At 35.9% G+C, this 21,977-nt stretch overlaps 1 protein-coding gene across 1 annotated transcript in view; it reads left to right on the forward strand.

Annotated features, from left to right (window-relative positions):
• The window catches only part of rgs8 (regulator of G protein signaling 8), a 30,415-nt gene extending 16,507 nt beyond the window's left edge, over window positions 1–13,908 (forward strand). The window contains exons 2-5 of the mRNA XM_036141023.1: window positions 5,967–6,077; window positions 7,655–7,716; window positions 10,678–10,844; window positions 12,001–13,908. Of these exons, the coding sequence (XP_035996916.1) occupies window positions 5,977–6,077; window positions 7,655–7,716; window positions 10,678–10,844; window positions 12,001–12,195 (525 nt within the window). The 5' untranslated portion in view covers window positions 5,967–5,976 and the 3' untranslated portion in view covers window positions 12,196–13,908. The remainder of the gene's footprint in view (window positions 1–5,966; window positions 6,078–7,654; window positions 7,717–10,677; window positions 10,845–12,000) is intronic.
• The last annotated feature ends 8,069 nt before the right edge of the window (window positions 13,909–21,977 follow it).

The following is a 21,977-nucleotide window of genomic DNA, read 5'->3' on the forward strand; positions in this document are numbered from 1 at the left end:
CACACTGAGAATGAAACTCTCAAGAGCCATGGAGACAGCGATTTTGTCAACACACAGACAGGACAAGAAGACAAAATAGCAGCAGGAGGAGATATATTATGATACTGAGAGACTGACAAGCACAAGAAATAATAAACTACAAAACTATACAGTGACTACCCTTGTCCACTGAAAAGGGCCAATACTGCCCTACACTATGTGGCCATTGGTTGAAGAAGGCTTCTAATTTCAGTAGAAGCAGTCATTCTATTAAACTTACTTTTGTATGCAAACAGATGTAGTCCCAATCATCTGCTCTGCCGCTCTCACCCCCCATTGGAGGTTCTTCTTGTCCTCAGCAATAGGGACAGGAGGCTCTCGACTGTGGAGAGGTAGAAGTTGACCAGAAGGTGTTGGGCTGGGGAGCATAAGGTGTTGGGGCAGCTATGGCAGATGAGCCTGCCATAGTTTCCTGAGGAAGTAGTCTTTCTTGTGCCTTCCCAACCTGGTGAGAGATGTTTGTGGACCAGGTGAAGTCGGCCAAGATGTGGACTCCTAGGAACTTAAAATTCTCCACTCTCTCCACCTCCTTACCATCAATGTAGAGGGCTCAGACTGCTTTCTCCTGAATTTCACAATTAGCTCCTTGATCTTGCCTGTGTTTAAGTCCAGGTTATTTATTTCGCGCCATTGTCTTAATGCCGAACCTCCTCCCTGTAAGCTGATTTGTTGTTATAAGATTTGCTGATTTCATCAGCAAATCATAAGTCATAAGATTTGCTGATTTCATCAGCAAATCTTATGATGGTATGGCTGGTGTGAATAGGAGAGCAATCACGAGTGAAGAGGGTGTAAACGTCTGAGGGTTTGAGGACACACCTCTGTGGTATCTCTGGGTTCAAGATGAGAGCAGAAGATACTTCAGCTTTGATGGTCTGGTGACTGTTGCTGAGAAATTTTAATTTGTTTTAATTGGATATTGTGATTGGCTAAAACCAATATTTGTTAGGATGGCACTAGGAGTGGCTTCCCCCTCAGAGAGGCTCAGAGAGTTCTGCTGAAATCCCCTCCTTTCCCCAAATGGATTCCAATGGAGCAGTCCCATGTTGTTAATGTGCAGAACTAGAGTGTTAAACATTATTAATCTGGCCAGGTTACTGCCTTGCTACCACCACTATTAAGTATTTTATCCTGCCTTGCCCTTGTTGGACATCTACTACGCTTCTGTTTTCTGGACCTCAATCTGTACCCTGTATCATGATGGGCCTTGCCTGCCCCCTGGACTTTAATCAAGCCTCTACCACCCTGCAGTGAATAAGGTATCTCTCATCATTGCCAGATCTTGCTCCTGCAGAGGTTTCCTGCTTGCATTAGGTTTATGGTCTCAGTCAATAAACCTTTTTGTCATTATTATCAAATAAACACAACACCATGTCTGACGAGAATTTTGGGTCCTCTGCCTGTCCAGTTCTTGATAGAAAAAGCACTATTTAAATCCAGTCCATTTACCATTTACTTGGAAGGTCGAACCTTTTGTGTTAGCCCTGGGAACTACGTATCTTACTCTGCTCCCCTTTTGTATTGTGTCCCACAGGGCTTGATTTTTAGCCCCCGTCCCTTATCTCTTTTTTTTTTTTGCTCCCACTTAAATCCACACTAAGGAAAAATGGTATGTATTTCCACCATTACAAAGACGACACTCAGATGTATGTATGTCCCGCTCACAACAAACAATGAATTTTGTGCAACACCACTGAGAGCCATCCAGGTTTTTATACCATTGATGTTTGATTCAAAGAGTGGGGCAGTCATCAGATCAAGCTATTATCATCAAAGAAACATAAAAGATAATCATTTATCAAAAGCACTTTGAGATTGTGAATCATACCTTTGTCAGATCCCACCTTGATTACTGCAATACACTTGATGTAGGGGTCAGTGGTTCTTCTATTGCTCAGCTTCAGAGGGTAAAAAAACTCAGCAGCATGTCTTTTAAATTGCACAAGTAAATATGCAGACATTGCTCCCGTTTGAGCAACTTTCCGCAAGTGCCAATACATTGTAGTATTCATTTTAAAATCCTTTTATTTGGTTTTAAATCTCTCCATGGTGTTGCCCCATCCTACCTGAGCTGCTCCATCCTTGCACATCATCCTGTTCTCTCAGGTCAGCAGATCAGCTGCTCCTTAGGTTTCCAGAGACCAAACATAAGCTTAGCGGGGACCGTGTCTTTCAGTTGCAGCTCATAAGATGTAGAATAACCTGAAGAACATCAGGATCAGAGGCAATGCAAGTTGGGTACCAGACGAGGGCAGGGGTCTTAGTGTGCTAAATCCTTATGGCATAATGTGACCAGTTACATGATAATAGCTCAGTGGACTAGTTTTCTTGTTTAACTTTTTTAAAATTATATATTTTTAAAATTGGCTGAAATCAATACATTTCAGCAAAGTGAAATCCTTTTCAACTGAATTGTTAAAAAGATTATGTATGTTCTCATCAAAGAAAAAGTAAGATTGGATTATTTATGTACGCTTACAGCATGTTGTTTGTTTTGTCTCTTTTCATCGCGTGAGACTCCTATGATCTTTGACGGGAGATGTTTCTATACATAGTCTGCTAAATTTATTCACTACGTATTTGGTTTCCAGGCCTCTGAAAATACATATTCATTAGCGAAGTGAGTTTGCCTTGAGATTATGACTCATGTGGGTGAGCAAGCAAACTACCTTTGTAGTTCATTGCATCTGTTTTATTCACAGTAGGTGATATATAACATAAGTGTTTCTGGGTTAGGCAGCATCAGTCCCACAATTTATTTGAAATGTAATGAAGGGGGTTTGAATGTTTCAAGGTGTAAATGCAGTGGGTCAGGAAATCAATGGAGAACAGTAACACCCAGTGGGGTGTTTAACTCCTTGTAGATAAACAAATGTTCTTTGTGGAAACATAGTAATGCCCCTCACTTATCCTGACCACAAAGCAGAGTGGCAAGCAAGTAATATTATTACTTAATATTAGAAACCTGGCATAGCTACAGTTGTTCCAGCCTAAATACAAATGCACATGCTTTTTTTTCCAAACACACAGGTATATTTTTTCTGACACACAGGTATATTAAAATATTCTTTTGTAAGTGAGTAGGGAACACAATGTGACATTTTAAAAAGCCTCGGAATTTATGTGATGACTCAAGCCCATTAGGTTCAGTAAATGGCTTTTAGCTGGGTAATGAGCTGTACATTTGATGCAATGTTCCCAATTTAAGTTCCAAGCTTCAAAGCACTCCTCTTTTTTTCATTTCTATGTAGCAGCAATAAGGTCAAAGAGAAATATTTGTTTAACCTTTATATAAACAGTAACTTTTTAGTGTGAATTAAGGAATATATGTATGGATAAAACTATATACAATTTGATATTGATAGCTTGTTCTCATGGAATATTTATAGAATATATATTGAGACCATTATCTTTGCACTAAATTAAAACTACAGAGGCTGAATTAAATTAGAATGTTTCAATAGTAACAAAAAGGTATTTTCATTCTAATAGTGATAGAGAACCAACAGCCAGAGTGTAATGTCACAAAAAAATGTTTTCTCTTCTTTTAATACTAAATTTTGTATTAATTTATTTAAACAAATGCAAAAAAAGAAAATTTTAATGGTGTACAGAGTACTGGGACTTTTATTTTTATTGATCATTACAAGACCATGTTTCAAAAGCAATGTTGCAAAAAACAAAAAAACAAGATTTGCCTTTTGGGGGAAAAAAATGATAACTTACTTCATATTAAAGATGTGCATAATAAAAAAAAATGTGTTTCCTATCCTGAAGCTTATATGTTAACTAAAATAGTTTGTTGTAAATAAGGTTTTCAACACGTGATAAGCACATTAACAGAAGTTGGCTGAATTTGCAGATGTTTATCATTGTGCAAAGCAGGAATGACCCTTTTTTTGCAAATATGCTAAATATGGCTAATTTCTTTAACTACACTTTAACTGTAAAATACATAAAGCACAGACCATAACAAGATCGGAGTCTTGACTGTTGACTTCTTGCTGCTTTGTTTTTTCCTATGGCGGAAAGTAATTCTTTTTTTTTCTCTTGTCCTTTTTGACATCCATGACTTATGATTGCCTGATGTAATTACATTCCAACAAAGGGTAGATCAATATAAGACTGTCAACTTTTTTATAGTGGCCTCAGCAGACCATACCGGACAACTAAACAAACAGGTTTGTAAGCAGTACAGGGTTGCTAATGCTTAGCAGTTTCATTTGTAAAGACTGGGAAGAATTTGAATCCCAGTTAAAAAAAGTGATACAAAATAAACATATTTTTAAAAAAGTCAATGCAACTGTATTAGCTATAGAAAGAAGCATATTTCATTCTCCAAATGAATATATCATTGATTATGTTCTTTGCTGGGTTGAGTGTGTTAAAACTCTTGACAACACAGTCTTCATTTAGCACCGATGTCTTCCCTAGATGTTAATATCTTTCAATGTTTTTAAACCTACCCTTATGTTCTTTCTTTTTTTTTTTCACTGAATGTACCAAACTGTTAATTTGCTTGCCCTCCTTTCTCTCCGAGTACCCATCTTTGGCCTGCAAAAACAAACAAATCCTATTAGCCTCAGAGTACTCCTGTCCACGACAGCAATAAAAGGCAATTTACTCAAATCAGACGAATATTTAAAAAATGTTCAGAATCTTTGTTTTTATTTATGCATGTGTACAATAACATCAGACATTTAAATCCTTGATAACCAGCTAAAAACAAATGGTGAGGGTATAGAGTAAACAGAGGTGTAGATCAACACAGCAGTTAATTTATAGTGAATGAAATGCAAAATTATTGCAACTGGCTGAATAAAAATACAAAAACTTTTTTTTTCTTTCAAATGAACCTAGTTTTAAAGAACCCTTTGGCTTCTGATGCAGCTTCTTTATAGCTGTGCCCCATCTGTCATGACCCATATGTCCCACAGGCAGAACATTGACAAACAGAACATGACAGCAGCAGTGTACAAATGAGTTGAGACAGACTGTGATAGGAGATAGGGGGTATGGTTTATTTCAGCGCATTTAAAGCTCTGTTTGAGTGAAAGAGTATTTTTTTTTCATTTTTATCTCAGTTGAAATAAAATAGATTTTTTTAGAAGGTTGACACATCAACCCCTAGTTACACAAAATGCTATGCAGATAATTAAACTGTGTATTCATAGGAACAATTCAATCCCTTCAGCAAGTATATAATTGTATTTTTTTTAATTTGATTCTATTTTTTATTACTTGAATGTGGTTGGGCTGGTTGTTGTTAAAAACCAGATGTATACATGCTGTGTATGAAAAGACACCAAACATCTTGTTGTTTTCTCTCTGTCTGACATTAAACCAGCCTAAACGTTGCATGTTTTATCTCAGTTGGATACACCAACATTTCTTTTTTTTTTTACTTAAGAGTTTTGTTTTACTTTCTTATCAATCAGAAGATTACTGTGACTAAACAATTTGGGAAAGCTCAGATGTAGATGTCATAGATTGGTTTGCTGCCTATAAGTCAATTAACAATGTTTAGAGGTAATTGGGAGCATGACTGTGTGTGCATTTTTTTACACAACCTCAAACACAGGGGTCCTTGTAAAATCATGCTCAAAACTTTGGAAATAAGCCAAAAAGCCTGGAAAATAGGTGCAGACCTCTACAAGTCTGGTTAAACCTTGGATACAATTTCCATATGCCCAAAGATGCTATGGACATCTGTTCAATATGATATATTGCACATCAAAGTACCTGTGATGTCGCTTCCCACTTCCATATTTAAAATATATTTCTGTTTTTATACTAAACAAAATCTTGCTTCACAAATTAGAATCAGAAATTTGATTGAAAGGTATTTCTACTTTGTCATAAGGGACTGGAGTGGAAAACAGGAAAGAAACCTGAGTGTATTACAGAACTGTATGCTTTTTCAACAGGCTTTGCACCATGAAGACCAGATTAGGCTGTCTGTCCAAAAAATCTGACTCCTACAGTGACTTCTCTGAGTTTCTGCCTCCTGCTCATGAGACCACTGCCAGATGTCTGAAGTGAGTCCAATCCCCCAAGAAAGTGTTGTCTGTGTTTGTCAAGAAATATTACAGACAGATGAAGGGAGAGCTGTTCTACTTCAAACATAATGTGCTAAGGCAGAATGATCTTTAGAGTAGCTTACTTGACACTGTACTCATGTGGGCCAGCAATTTGAATCAACCTCTTCAAATACCACACTTCAAACAAGTATTTTTTCTCAACAAATAATCTCCAATGATGTGCTTACCTAATGCCAATGTGGGTGCTCGTTTCCTGCCAGTTTCCTGTTGCTGTACATGCGTACCTTTAGTGTTTCTGTATCCAGTGAGCTTCCGTTTCAGCCGTTCATTGTACCTCCACTACTCTTACCGTATACTTTGAAAAATGGCCAAGAGTTGCAAGAAACAAGCTTGCAAGTCTTTTAAGTTTAGGATAAGAAGAGGAAGGCCTCAGAAGTAAGAAATAAGACCAGAGTGTATCTGGGAGATTCTTTCACGCAATCCTCCTGAGGAGCAGAAGAGCAGGTTGGATGGTCGTTAGATGTTAGATTAACCTACATACCCCCTATATATTTATGTATTACTGTTAATCTTTCCTTGGTAGCTCTTGATTTATGATTAGGTTGCCCTGCTGGAGGGTTAGACTGGGGCAGAAGCTTACCTCTCCCCAGTCTAAAAGATAGTTAACTCAAATGTTTTTCTTCTGGGATTGTTCTGTATTTAGCTCCTCACCCCCGGGTGGATTCCATTTACTAATAAGGTGACTTTAAATGTAATTCATTGCAGTGGATTTTATTTAGGAACGTTAGAGTCAAAGAAGTGAATCTAAATGGACACACTTCAGATTTATATGTGTAAAAAAGTTTATAACAATGTTTAATGTTCATTCCACTTCACTTTGCATTAGGCCCTCACATAAAATCCCAATAAATTATATATATATTTTTATATGCCAAACGTTTCACATTATGACATTATAACATTAATTGTAAATATTACTTTGAAGAAATTAGTACCTGACTGGTGCAGAACTAAAAGGTAATGAAACATATTGAGGCACAGCCTGGTGAGCATCAGAGCTAAATAAAAACACACTCAGTTTCCAACCATTTTTACAGGTTTCTCAAATTAAATTAATTAGAAAAACGCAGTACTTTTAAAGGAGCTCATTAGGTTTCTTGAGGCATTGGATGTGCCATTCTGAGCTTTATTTCAAGTTTACCTAATTAAATAAACAACTAGTTACTTTTATTGTAATTGTTCTTGTGTTACATGCAATTCAGCGTCTTGACTGGAGTAGAAACTATCTGTGCACTTTTAGTTTAGATAATTAAATAGTTAAATGTTTAACGGAGAGTTAAGCCAACCATGTTACAGATAAAAAAAAACATAAATATGATTTATTGTGATTTTATGTGAGAGACTAATACAGATGTTTTATCATTTTGAGCTTAATCTAGAGCAGAAGATGAATCATACAATAAACCCTTTTTTAAATGTCAAGAACTATTGTGAGTTAAAACTGGATGACACCAAGGTATTTTTTTTTTTTACTATCCTAACGAGTCTGTTCTCTTTGCCCTTTTCTCCTTCAGATTGTCAACAGATGAAGTTGTTCGATGGTCTGAGTCATTCGATCACCTTCTTGCTCATAAATGTAAGATTCTGTTCATTGTTTTTCTTCCTACTTCCTATGCAGGTAACTAAAACAAGACCACCTTAAACTAACCTCCCCCCTGCCTTTATGAGTCTAGGTTGATCTCTACCCAAGTTAACTACAGGCGTCCCCTTTTCCAGCCCTTCTTATGTAAGCATCTTATTTCTGTGTTGTCAGGGCTCCTTACCACATAATGAGTCACATACTTGTCACTGAGCTTCCCCGTTGGACCAAACTCAAATTGGGACAGACTTATCATCTCAATTCCTTCTGTACTGACAGGTCGTGTGTTTATTTTTAGTTAACAAGCAATGTGACGTAGCACCCATGACCTCAAACCAGTTGAACTGACGAATGAAAAAGGACATGACCTGAGAACTAAAATCACAGTTCATCACTCTGTTGAACTGATTTATATGTGGAAATATAGTATAATTGTTTGCTGCTAACATTTTGCCCTTCTTATGCTTTTGGTGTGTAACTCATTCCCTGAATGAGTAGGGCTTTGTTTTCTCAGATTTTGTGTTTTCACTTAATATATTCTTGTGGGTAAGAGCCTTAATAGAGTTTGGCAGCACACTAACTCTAAGGGGTGGGTTAAACGGAGAGACAAAATTCTCCTCAATGGGACCATATAGGGAAATGCTTATTTATTTAAATATATATTGTTTCACTGCCAAAATTAAACAATTCAGTACAGACTGAAATAAAATAATTTCAGAAAATGTCCAGAATGTTTGCTCCAGAAACTCATTAAATGTGCCTAATGGTGGATTTCAGTTTAGTAAAATGGTGTTACCCTCAACCCACAGATCCTGTGTATTTTCTGATTCCAGTAGCAGTTTGTAAAACTTTGGTAATTTTTTATCTAGCCATCGATGCTGCATGTTGATGCTGAATGAATTGCGCTTTCTGTTTATTACAGCCCTGCGCGATGTCAAATTCTAACGAAATTACACTTTGTCTACATAATTTACTCAGAAGATAGAAACATGTATAACTATAAAAAAATCAATACATTTCTTTTTTGCAACATTTAAAACGTTTGCTCAAAATTTGCATGCCAATTAGATAGAAGCATGGCTTGTAAAGCATTTCAGAATCAGTTTTTATTTTTGGGGGGGGGCTATTAAAGCTGTTAAATTTATTTATTCAAGATTTGTGCAAATTATTTGTTTGATTGTCTGATTCTTGCCAGACCCCTTTTAAAATGATTCAGGACAAGTATTAGTTTTCTATACCTACAATTGTGTTTACTGCAACCAATGAGTTTCCCTGTGAATCCTTCAGGTAGTTCATCAACTTTGTTCTGTTCATACGACAGACTATCCTAAGAAAAGGGTTAGAGTCACCCAGCAAAAAAAGTGTGACGCTCACTCACATTATTAATTTAGGTAAATGTGAGGCCATAACATAACACATGTCTGGTGTAACACACAAACACAGAAAATACTGAGGAGGGAATGGAGCTTTTACCAGGCAGAAAACACTGCGGCACACCTACACTTCCTGTCTCAGTTGACTAGTGATTATCCATCAAGACAAATGCATTTGAACAGATGTACATATATGTTTCAGAAGAAATGCCAAGACAGTAGGGATATGGTACATACATATCCTTCAAAACAACAATGCATTCAGGTATAATCATTTCAACAAAATGAAGGCGTGTGTGTATACAGTGATTTGTGCAAAGCTGGTTCCCGGCCTGTCTGGTCGGTTCAACAGCAATACAAAGTTGACAGGCGACGACTCTATGCTGTTAAATTGAATTGCATCTGTGTTACTGTCTGATGTTTTAAAGTAACACATGATCACTCCTGAATCTCCAGCAATTCTGTGAGCTCCCTTTGTCCTTTCTATTTAAAGCTGCCCATAATTACTCTGATTTATTTGCAATGAGATTTAGTTTCTGCAGTGTCACATTCATTTGTTTGATTACACTAAGAGTAAATACCTCAGCCATCGTTCCCAATAACCTGTTTGTAACAAGATATGGATTGCTATCCTAACTCATTCTCCATCTGTATCCTAATGTCAACTAGACTGACTGTTTCAGTCTATATGCCCATCAGTTGTCATTAGCTGAGAAAGATGATGAGTTGTCCACAGTCTAAACTTAAAAAAAAAAAAAAAATCAATAATAAACATTATTGCCTTTTCTCATGTAATGATTTGCTAACAAGAGCGTTGTCAAAGGACTTGGGCTTAAGGTGGAGAAAGGAAATGTTTAACAATTATTTTGTCTGAAAAATAATATTTGAACACTTTAGAATCGGTCAAGAGAACTATCTTGCAAATGGCAGCAGCGACAGTTTGACAGTATTTCTGAGTAAAATGATACACATAAAGAAAACTGTTGGACATTTACTCACAAACACATTTAATCAGCTTGTCTTTCCTTCTGTCCTGCACAATTTTAAAAAGCGACCCTTTTATGTTATGCTGGGTCAATATAACCTAAGTAGAAGCAAGATGGTTTGAACAAACACATTTGCAAATCTCTTAAAAGCATCAACTAAAATGTGTTTTTCTTGTCTTCTTCATATTCATATTTTTGTAAAGTTAATGAAGCATCCCCCTTTTGCGTTTACTAGCTTTGTTAGGTAAACAGCAGACGTGAGGAGGGTAGAAATAGAAGGTCATCATGACACAAGCTAGTCCAAAAACATTATGTTGTGTTGCTAGTATCACTTGACAGAACATTAACTCATTGATTCTGATTTATAAACTCAAAAACAAAACATGTTTTTTATTTGAAGCATTTTTCATGATTTGTTCATTTATGCTCTAATAGTTAAAGCCTGGCCAACATCCGCTGATAAAATTGCGCAACATCAGAAAATATCAAAACAGCAAGCTACACTTTTTTATGAACAAGATAAATTACACAGGTAAATCAGATTATCCTTTTTGTGATATGTTTTTTTCTTAATGCTTGTACTTACTTGTTCTATGCAGATGGACTGGCTGCGTTTCGGACATTTCTCAAGTCCGAGTTCAGCGACGAGAACATCGAGTTTTGGATGGCCTGTGAGGAGTACAAAAAAATCAAGAGCTCGACTAAACTTCTGTCTAAAGCAAATAAGATATTTAAGGAATTCATTGAGGTTCAGTCACCAAGAGAGGTGTGTTTGTCTGTATCCCTAGAACACCAAAACTGTGTGCTACAACTGCCTTACTTAGGCCAAACCAAGAAATGGTAATGGCTGATACTTGTATTGCGGTTTATAAAGTCCTGGGAAACCCTAAGTGCTTTACACTACATTCAGTCATTCAAATATTCACACAAACATCTACATGCTGACAGCAGTAAGCTACATTGTAACTAGTGTTGTGCCGATGCCATTTTTTGGCCCCGATACCTGATACCTGGCTGTGCAGTATTGGCCGATACCGATACCATACCGATACTATCTGTTTAATATTTGATGTGTGTGTATATATGAAGAACTGCATACTACTTAGGGTAGTATAACGTTTTATTGCCTACCTGGAATGGGTGACAATAGTTGAATAAACTTTTGGCTCTCAAAGGCCAAAATAGTGCAGCATTCGTGAAATTATAACATATATAATAGTAGCGCAACGGTAAGACAGTAAAATTACATTAATAATTAAATAATCTCATTTAAACCCTGAGTTTTGGCTCTCAAATGCCAAAATAGTGCAACTTTCATGAACTTAAGATGTAAGATGTATAATACTAGTCGGGAGATAGAAGGCTGCGTTCAAGTGACAAAAAAACATCAAAATGTTATCGGTGCCCTATTTGTTGGTACTCGCCGATACCGTTACCACCATTTTAGTGCTGGATCTGGGCCCCATCCGATACTGGTATCGGTATCGGTGCGACACTAATTGTAACCACACCTACCTTGGGGGTCCCAGACAATTGGCACCACGGGGCCCTCTGACCACCACCAGCAAGCAAGGCAGGTGAAGTGTCTTACCCAAGGACACAACGACTGAGACTGGTTATAGGATCATACAATACCTATGCAGTTTTTGAAGAGTTTCACCACAGTGTTGTTTTGTTTTGGTCCATTGCACAATATAGTGGTGCAACATCTAATGGTGTTACACTATGACCCTAGTTCCTATGTCAGGCAGGCAAGCAAAAAAAAACACTTGGTTCTGTTCATAAAAACAAAAAACTCATTGGGAACTGTTTGGTTTATTTTACTATTAATTGTTGTATAATATGTTTTTATATGACCTATGTTACTCATATAGCTACAAAAACAATCTTTTTTTTTTTTTTATCTCATACTGTTTTGACAGGTTAACATTGACTATCGGACAAGGGAGAAGACCAAACAGATCCTGTCAGAACCCACTCCTGGCAGTCTCAATGAAGTCCAGGGTAAAATCTACAGCCTCATGGAGAAAGACTCATACCCACGATTTCTCAGGTCCAAGATGTATCAGGATATTGTCAACAGGGCACATGCACAAGGTCAGCGGAGGTCTGTTTGACCAATTCTGCAGGCCACAGTGGACCTAAAACTGGACCTGTATGGTATATCAGTCTTTGACCCTTTGAAACCACACCAGTACTGTGAATAAGCAAGAATGAAATGACCTGCTTGACTGTTTTCTGTACACCCATTCCATCCTGCAATGCCCATAGTAAAACCATGTCTCTTTGAAGTGTGTGGCATAGTGAGGAGATTCCTTAGCGATATATCTGAAAAATGTTTTCCTGAAACAAATATGTATCATGCAACAAATGTCTTTATTGCACTAAAGCTCATTTTAATCATTGTCAAGAAAGCATTAAATAGATAACCAATGTACTAATATAGCACTTATCTTTGTTGCCAGTACTTGTTAAGGTGTTAATGTGTCCCAATTTAGATTTTTTTCTTTGTGAAATACTTGTACAGTACTGTATGGTGCCTTGTGCACTTATTGCATGCATGTGCAACTTCGCATTTAACAGAATAGTTTTGTCTCCAGTGAAACTGAGGATGTTTAACAGCTAAAAGCTTAACACATGACCATCCATGTCATTCTTATAGCCATAAATTGACAATCGACTGAAACTCTAATTAAAAATACTAAACTTTTCAAAAGGCCTATTCTTATAGCCATAAATTGACAATCGACTGAAACTCTAATTAAAAATACTAAACTTTTCAAAAGGCCTCTGAAAAAAAAAAAACTGTTTTATAGTGCCTTTAAAAATATATTCTCTTAGCAGCAAGTGCACTAGTATTGGCATCAGTCTTTGGCAGCTTAAAAGCCTACTCTTCCAGTGTTCATTTTAAGGCATATACAAACTGAAAACAGTTAATGAAAAAAAAGTTAAATCATTCTAATATAAACCCCATTGTATGACAATTTAAACTTGAGACACATCTAATTTATTGGTTATAGATGTATTTCATATTTTATTTTTTCGTTTTGTGGACCTTCTGTTTCACTTACATGTCTCCTTTTAATCACATGCTATTGCCATGGAAACAAGATGTACCATCATATAAAGAAATTGTGGATCACCATGTCTCATTGCAAGCTGCATGCACAAACAATGAAACGGGTTGTTATATGGAATAGAACACCATTCAAGCAAATAGTTAAGATCTCTTGGATAAACTACATATCTGATCTATAGAACTATATACCTGACATACAGTGCAAGTTCAAAAAATGTTTTGTTTTTTTTCCCAGCAGTTTCAGTGTTAATACTGAATTCCCCTTTATACATCAGTGTACATAAATTCTTCTATACATTTTACTTTTTATCCTCTTTAGTTTAACTGAAATGTATTTGGGCCGACTGTGGCTCAGTGAGTAGAGCAGTGCTCTTGCAAATGCAAGTTGATGGGTTGGATTTCAGCTTCCCTCTGCCACATGTCAATGAACCACTGGGTAAGGTACGTCAACTCTAGTTGCCTACCAATCTCCATAATGTTGTGATGAATGTGAGAGTGATTGGGTGAATGTTGATAAACTGTAAACCACTTTGAGTGGTCACTAAGACTAAAACCACCATAAAAATTATGTCCTTTCAGTCCATTTAACATTTGACATGAAAAGATAATTATTTTGCTAAAAAAAGTATGTGATCTGTTTATTGATTTAATTTTAACCATTTATTTTTCAGTTCTTATTAAATGATGACATCAAACCCATCTTAAATAATTAGTTTGTTCAAAGCAAAGATACATTTAGTGCACAAGTTTAATGTTTAATGTTTAATGTTTAATGTTTAATGTTTAATGCACACGTGGTTTAATATATACACAAAGGCTTAAATTGATTAAAAAAACACTTATTTTATTATTTAGTTTAATGTTCTTTAAGAAGTCGCACGTCAACTACACTTGTTTTAGGACCATAAACAAGCATCTGGTATAATTTTGCTTGGACATTAGACAGAATGGGATCAGGTTTTTTGTTTTTCATTTGTTGTTTATTTTTTTATCTCAATAATAAGTATTAAACTAAGCTACAAATGACTACAGCTGTGGCACATTACTTGGATGAAGGTTCTGATCATTCTCTTATTTTGGCCATTTTGTGTTCTTTTTAGCTTTGGTCAGATTCTTTGAAAGACATTTTTAACGTGTCTGTGTCTTATTTGTCTATTTTAATTTTACAGTTATTTTCTGTTGTATATGTACATGACTTTGTTGACCTTTGTTCTTGTAACATGCTTTATAAATAAATATGGTATGGCATTTCCCCCCTTATCAAAAAAAAACAACTATTAGTTACAATATATTGATGAGGAAGAATAGTTTTGTCCTCAAATGTTATTTGAAATATGCTGCCAAACTCAGTTAACAACATCTGACACTGAACAACCTTATTCAAGGCAAGGAACATTTCTTCAAGAAAGTTATGTTAAAGTTATGTTCTGTTTAAGCATTCAGAATGGTCATGTCCTGAAAGACAGACAATCTAAATATGTGTAATATTTATAAATTAACAATTACAGAAAATTCTAAGAAAGATTAGACCAATTGTAATCATTTGTCACCATAAGTCATCAAAATATCAAACTATGAAGATAAATAAACTGATGCAATATTTAAGCTACGCAAGATGTTGTGACTTGGTTTAAGGGTTTAAAGAAAATTGTAATGGCAGAGCACACAATGTTGTATTAGCGAGGCGCCATAGTTATGAAGTGAAGAGGTTGATTACTGAAAGAAAACCTTAAAAATGTCTTAAAAACAATTACAATTATTTCGGATGGCTTACTAACTGTACTCAGAAATTAGAACCCTTGTCTCTTATATTTTAACCTGTAGTTAATATGGATGTCAGCTAGTGACCCAGCATGAGAATACCTTGTTTTTAATTTTATAGCATTGCTGTCATCAGGATAGAGATAACAAAAACAAATAAAAAATAAATTCAGAGTTGTGTTGCCAATACCTGACAATGTGAATGCACTCCCTTACATGCACTGTGTGTTATGAAAACAATAGTATGCATTCTTACCTATTAAATGAATTGATTAAAACTGTTTTCTCTACAGCATGCATACCATATATGCCAACATGTTCAAATATGTATGTTTCTGTGCTCCACATGAATGTAACCTCCCCCTATATTTTATGAATAAAAATCATGTGAGTATGCATGCATTGCATTGTACATTTTTTTCTTGTCAAGCCTTTGAGGCATTACAGTTATGAAAATGGACTCGATCTAATGCCGACCAAATTTCCAGGGACATTTTACAACTTCAGTGAAAGAGCAGACACAGATTTAAAAGATTAGCTACACCTCTGATAATTTCAGATTTTAATGTCAGTTTAATGACAAAAAAGAAAAGGAAAACGTTTAATGGAATACAGCTTTTAAAGAACATTGCAATATCCTAAAAATATATTTTCTTATGTTCCCCGGACTGAAGTCCTTACAGTTTTAGAAGCAATGACTCATGCTGAAGTAAGTGAGTAAATGGATCTCTATTCTAAGCCTTCTTTGCCTGATGTTGAAGAGCATGGCTATAAATGCTGAAAATGACGGCAAAGTAATTTGATAGCACAGAGTGAATAAACAATGTGTATGTTCCTTCATCCGTTTTGACTAGATCCATCATAACATTTGTGGCTAGATAGAAGCAATACTGTATAAATGTGTATTTTGTATGACATTCTTATTTTAAAGCAACAGGCATGTTGTCATTAAATAGCTACTATTTTTTCCCCAAGGTAAATTTATTCAAACACACTACATTTATTTCAATTTTGTCAGGTTTCAACCACAAATCTCAATACATTTTATAGAGGTTACATATGACACCCCAACACAAATAGCACATTAGTGAAAGAAGAAGCAGGAGGTTTTACAAATAAATGTGAAAAGTGTGAGATGCATGTTTTATGCACTCCCGCTTAGTCGAAACCTTATGAAACCACGCTTTCCTGCAATCACAGCTTCAAATTATATGGAGCATGTTTGTACTAGCTTTGTAAATCTGGAGACTAAATAATTGGGCCATTCCTCTTTGTTCAGTGGCTCAAGCTCATTTAGATGGAATGGATAGTGTCTGTGAACATTAGTTTTTGAGTCTTTTTAGAGACTCTTAATTGGATTTAGTTCATAACATTGACAGATTTGACCAATTTACATATGTAAGAAAATACCTAAACCATTACATTGTGGTCAGGTTTGCCTAGTCTAGTTTAGGACCACAGCGCAAACAAGAGCAGGAGAGACGCCAGTTGAGTAATGAGTAATTAATAAAACAACAAGGCTTACAGGATACCAAAGATACAGAAACATGGCATACATGTAACCAGAACAGGGTGGTATGACTGTGGTATCTGTCATACCACCCTGTATGAAGAAATAGGGTGGTATCCCAATTTCTTCAGCTAACTGAAGAAATAGGGAAGGAGATAGAAGGAGTAGCAGGCGGAGTAAATTACAGAGGTGAGATGAATAAAAGACAATTAAGGGGATGGAAAGGATGGCAGTCAGCTGGCAGGCGCAGAGCCAGAACTGAATCTAATGTAAATATGGCCAGACATTAGGGAAAGCCCAATTAAACTTAAGGAAGGGCCGACAGAAACTATTGATCTAACAGAACTACTGAAATCATAAATAACAGAATCTAACAGATACAAGAACCAAATCTAACGGATACAAGAGCACAATAAACTGATGACAAAAACAATGATCTAAGAATAAGCAATACTAAATGGACAGAACACAAACAGGCTGCAGGATCCCCAGGAAGCTATACTGAGTAATAAACCCCCCGGGGAGTATGATCATCTGTAGGACCGGCTGTTAAAGGTATAATGGACAATCTATTTTCTGCTTTGAGTTCCTGTTGGATCACCTTATCTATCGACTGAATGCCATCACTTAACAATGAGTTATGAAACACTCTTTTTTGACAATGTATTTATTAGTGCTACATTGACATTTTTCAAAACTTGGTGTATTTTTTTTAAGCCTAGCCTGTTTTAAACTTTCTAAAACGTTATCCTATACCTATCATGTGTGTGCCTTGGTTTCCATAAAGCTTTTTGTTCATTAATGTTCTCCAACAAACCTCTAAAGCCTTCAAAGCATTTAATGTTTTTATACTGAGGTTAAATCACAGACACAGATGGACTGTATTTTTAATTAGGTGAGCTCTGAGAGCTGATGATTGCACTGGGTTAAAATTGAGGTTATCAAATAAAGGGGGTTTGAATTAAAAGGTATGCTATACTTAAAATACTTTGAAATTGTTAAGCATTTTGGAAGCTCTATCCTTTTCCCTTCACTTGATAATCATGTATTATTTATTTTCAGTTTTTTTCCTACTGTCAAACAAGGAAACTGCAATACAAGAAGGGTCATACTACAACATCAGTTCTAATGTTGTTATTTATCATGATTTCTAAAGCAATGGTTACATTAATAGTGTGTGCATGTGATGGTGACAGGAGTCAGATGCCAATCCTGTTGTTTTCTGGAAAATTTCCACTTATTGAATACAAGTGATTTCTCTGGAACATGTCCTGCTGGTGAAAAAAAAAACAGCTTAGTTTTTGTTTTTGACTCCTCTATTATGTGAAAGTGCTTTTGTAGAGCAAAGTAGTGTGGTAATATTTTATTCATGACTCAAATCTATTTCAGCACAGCCTGATAACTCTGCTACTTACTCATCCAAACTCACTTTCTCCCAGTTCATATCACACACAAAGGCGTTTTAAAAGGATTATTTATTTATATTTTTTTTAGTTCCACAAGGCTTCATCATTAATTCAATTATGATTAAAATAGCTTGCTGTGTGGGGAAAAGCTTCCAAGAAGACTGGGCAAAAATCTTAGTTACTAGTTGTGCAAAGCTGGAGGAGACATACCCTAAAAGACAGCCAGCTGTAATTGCAGCAAAATGTGGTTCTACAAGGTATTGTCTCAGGGGGCTGGATACTTTTGCACAATGCCCTTTTCAGGCTTTTTGGTTAAACCCCCCCCCCAAAAAAAAACAAGAACAAATTCTGGATAATTTTATTCTTACTTCACTACTGCATACCACTTTGTGTTGGTCTTTCACATATATTAAAATACAATATATTCATGTTTTGTGATGATTTGTATTTAGGAACCAATAATTCACCGTACACAAAGAGCAGGTTTATTGAAGCAAAAGGTGAAGCCATTCTGGTGACATAGGCACTGGGAACACTGAAGGAGAGTGAAAGGCTAGTAGCTGTAAAAAAAAAAAAAAAAAAAAAAAAAAAATCAGCGTGGAATGATGTGCACTGAAAGTGAGCCACTAACCTTTCTTAAATCCGGAAGGTAGCATTGAATCTACAGTAGAGTGATAGATGACTTTGTATAAGCCGAAGCATTATCCCACACACGCTGCTGTGTAATTTCATCAATTTTCTTACCAGATTAAATGTCAGTTTTTAGTCTTGGTTTGTGTGAAATAAATCTCTAAATAAATGTGTATAGTCCAGTGTGGCTTATAGACTGGTGAAACTTATGTTTTTTTTCCTCTTTATGGTGCATTTTCTGACTGATGTAACTTTTATACCAGAGCGATTTATAGTCCAAAAAACTTGGAAACTGTTGTTTTTGTTTTTTTGTTTTGCTGTTTTTTATTAGTGTTTTTTTAGTTCAATTTGAGTCGTATTAATTTGTATTTGATTGTCATGTATTAGCTATTCTTGGCCAGCAACCCCTTACCGTGTGAAACACGAAGCGTTCCCAAACGTAAGGTGTAACAACAGAAACTGTGGTTTAAATGTGCTTATGTTTTAGAAACAGAGAGATGACACAGTAAAGGGAATTAGGATAAATTTGAGTCTGGAAAACCAAACCACAATCCATACCACACAATGAAGCAGAAGAACACATGCTTTAACCAATCTTTAGATTAGTGAACATTTGCTCGAGAGCAGGTTTATTTCATGTAAACAGGATTAGATCGCAGCTTTATAAGCGGAGGAGATAGGGAAGTCTGTCATACCCATGTCGTCAATTTTTATGACAGCAAGCTGTTGCGGAAGGTGAAAGAATAATTTCAGAGTTTTTCGAATTAATCGCGTATTGCGCAATAGACAGGATCCTTTAGCGCAGCACAACAGTGTATATGTAGAGAGATTTTTCTTGGTGGCTGTTATAAACAGACACACACATCATTTAACAGTGGCTTTTAAAGAGGAAAAAGTGGTGTTAGAGCCATAAATAGAAGTTATTTAAGTTATTTGTATGATGGTTTGCTTTTTATTTTTATCCTATTCAGTAAGAACATTTGTTCAGGCCATTTTATTGTGAAGTTTAGTTTAACTTTGAAAGGCTTGCTTCCTTGTCGAGCCGTATATTGTATTAGAAAAAAACTATGGATGGAATATCTAGACACGGAGCAATACAGTTTTACCGTGTAAACTGTGTATGACTTAGAAAAGGAAAAACTTAATTTTTCAGAGATACAGAATTTTTTGTTAAAATTCCCAGTTTGCACGCGTCCTTTACTTCCAGTGTCTAAGGAATGACACCGATATTGGATCTGTTTCCATAACAAGTGGCTTTTTAAAATACAGTATAATAATTAAAGGCTACCATTTTTTAGAATATTCTATATTTCACTTTTACTTGTCCCCATGTTCTAGTGGGTCCCGTGGAGGCTCAAACTTGCAGACAACCCCATAAAAGAACAAAGTAAATATGAAATTATTAAAAAGCAAAAATACATACTGTAGAAAGTGATAGAAACATCTAACATGGACAGCACTTATGCGTGTAATTTGTCTGCTACTTTTTGCCAGCCCTCTCTCCTGGCTTTATCAGACTTTGAGGTGTTCCCTGTCGTTTTAATTAATGACTCAAATTCGGCGTAACCTTCCATTAAAAGCTCTGGTTCTGCTTGGGAGAAAAACTGTACGCGTCCTTTGGCCATGCTGAACAGCCAATAGCAGCGTTGCTGTTTATTGTTTCTACTATCGATACATTTCCCCTTTTAAAGCGACGCATAAACGCGCGGTTATCTCAGATAACTCAATCCAGCCATACTAATCATAAACAACAGGTGTGTTCGAAGAACCCAATTAGCCGGATCATGATTAGCCGGATGAAGTCATCTTGGATGTGTCATTTGATCACGGATGTTTTAAGCAACGTACGAAGAACGGGGCCCAGGTGTCTGTTTCTTTGGCTGGATACTCTGTGTCCCCATTACTGTCACATAAGTTTTCAGTTCATTATTAAAAATACAACTTTTCCTGATGGCTCTCAACCAATGTACGGCTCTGCTGTACACATTGGGTCTGTGACAACTCCAACTCATGACAAAATTGAATACATGCAAATTGAAGTTTGTTTCCTTAAACAAAAATATTTACAGATTTGCATTATTTGTTTCTCTCCTACTTCTTGGTGAACAGCATAATTTCTATCTGTTGGATGATGACTAATTCAACAGTTGTTTTAGCATGATTTTGTCTCTGAAGTAAAAGGACAGTCTCTGTTCAGAAAAAAATTTTAAATTAAAGCTCAGCGATGATAAAGTCTGTCACTTCCAATCTTGAGAGGCACCCAGGAGCTAGACAGATCTTAACACTTTTATACAAGCCAAAAGAATGGGAGATTGTGTTTCTGTGCTGAAACTATAACTGTTTTGGATAACTAACAGTAAATAAACAATGTTTGCTGGTCTTTTCGAAATAAATGAAAAATAAAAATAAAATATAGGAAAGCTGAAAATAAATAACTTATGGATAGATAATGGGTCTACCTTTCTCTGGATGTTGCGGTGCTTAAGCCTTTTGAGATCTGTGTTTCTATTTATTAAATGGACTTTCCCAATTTCAAATACTGCTTCAAATAATAAAAAAAAAACTAATTATACAATTTCTTCTTATTTGACATGAGAATGTGAGATTATTGGCCTGGAACTCAAACAAAACTGCAGTACAGATACAGGGATTGCGTGGAAATATATATGAGGACATTACCCCAGATTCCAGAACTACATTAAGAATCCAGCACCTATTAGAAAGGGACACATTTAAAATGAGTAGTTGCTTACCACAGATGGAATAATCGTTGACACTCTTATTGTTAATACAGACTAACTATGCAACTGTCAGCTATGAGTTACAGTCCCATGCCAGTATTACCTGTTGATGCTACATGTGACATGAATTAATTTCTTGCTCACCACCCATCATCCAGCTTGATGATCTGAAACATTAAGAGTAACATATTTACTGTAATATCAACTTATGTCATTCTCATTTGTCACCTGGGATGCAAGTAACATTCCCAATAAACAGTGGGTCCTCTCCATCAACAATGTCATAGTCAGGCTCCCCCCCCCCCCTGTCAAACCTAGAGAAGCGGACCAGATCTAGAACAGAATACAACATCATAGTACCCATCCCATGGAAGTAAAAATTCAGTAGATTGTTGTAACTTGCTGTGGTAATTCCCAACCTGGACATCTTGGAGTAATTGATGGAGCCATTAATTATTTAAACAATCATGTTTATTTATAGGTAGTTATATATATGTTTTCCCTGAAAGCTTTTTAGTTTTTACCTATCATTAAATAAAATACTTTCCCCATAATTATAAAGTGGATCATCAAGAGAGTTTTGCAAATGTGACACAGGTTGTATTTAGGCAATTTCGTAAGTGTACAGGTCTGGCAGCAATCAGGTATGGGTGCGGCAAGAGAAATGGAACAAAAATATGAGTAATAATCAATTTCTTCATTCAGTTATATTATGGCAATTCCTTTTTAGAGAAAGGAAACTTATGTGTGAGAGAAATAGCAATATGGTGGT

Source organism: Fundulus heteroclitus, chromosome 9, assembly GCF_011125445.2.
Source record: "Fundulus heteroclitus isolate FHET01 chromosome 9, MU-UCD_Fhet_4.1, whole genome shotgun sequence".
Classification (NCBI taxonomy): Eukaryota; Metazoa; Chordata; class Actinopteri; order Cyprinodontiformes; family Fundulidae; genus Fundulus; species Fundulus heteroclitus.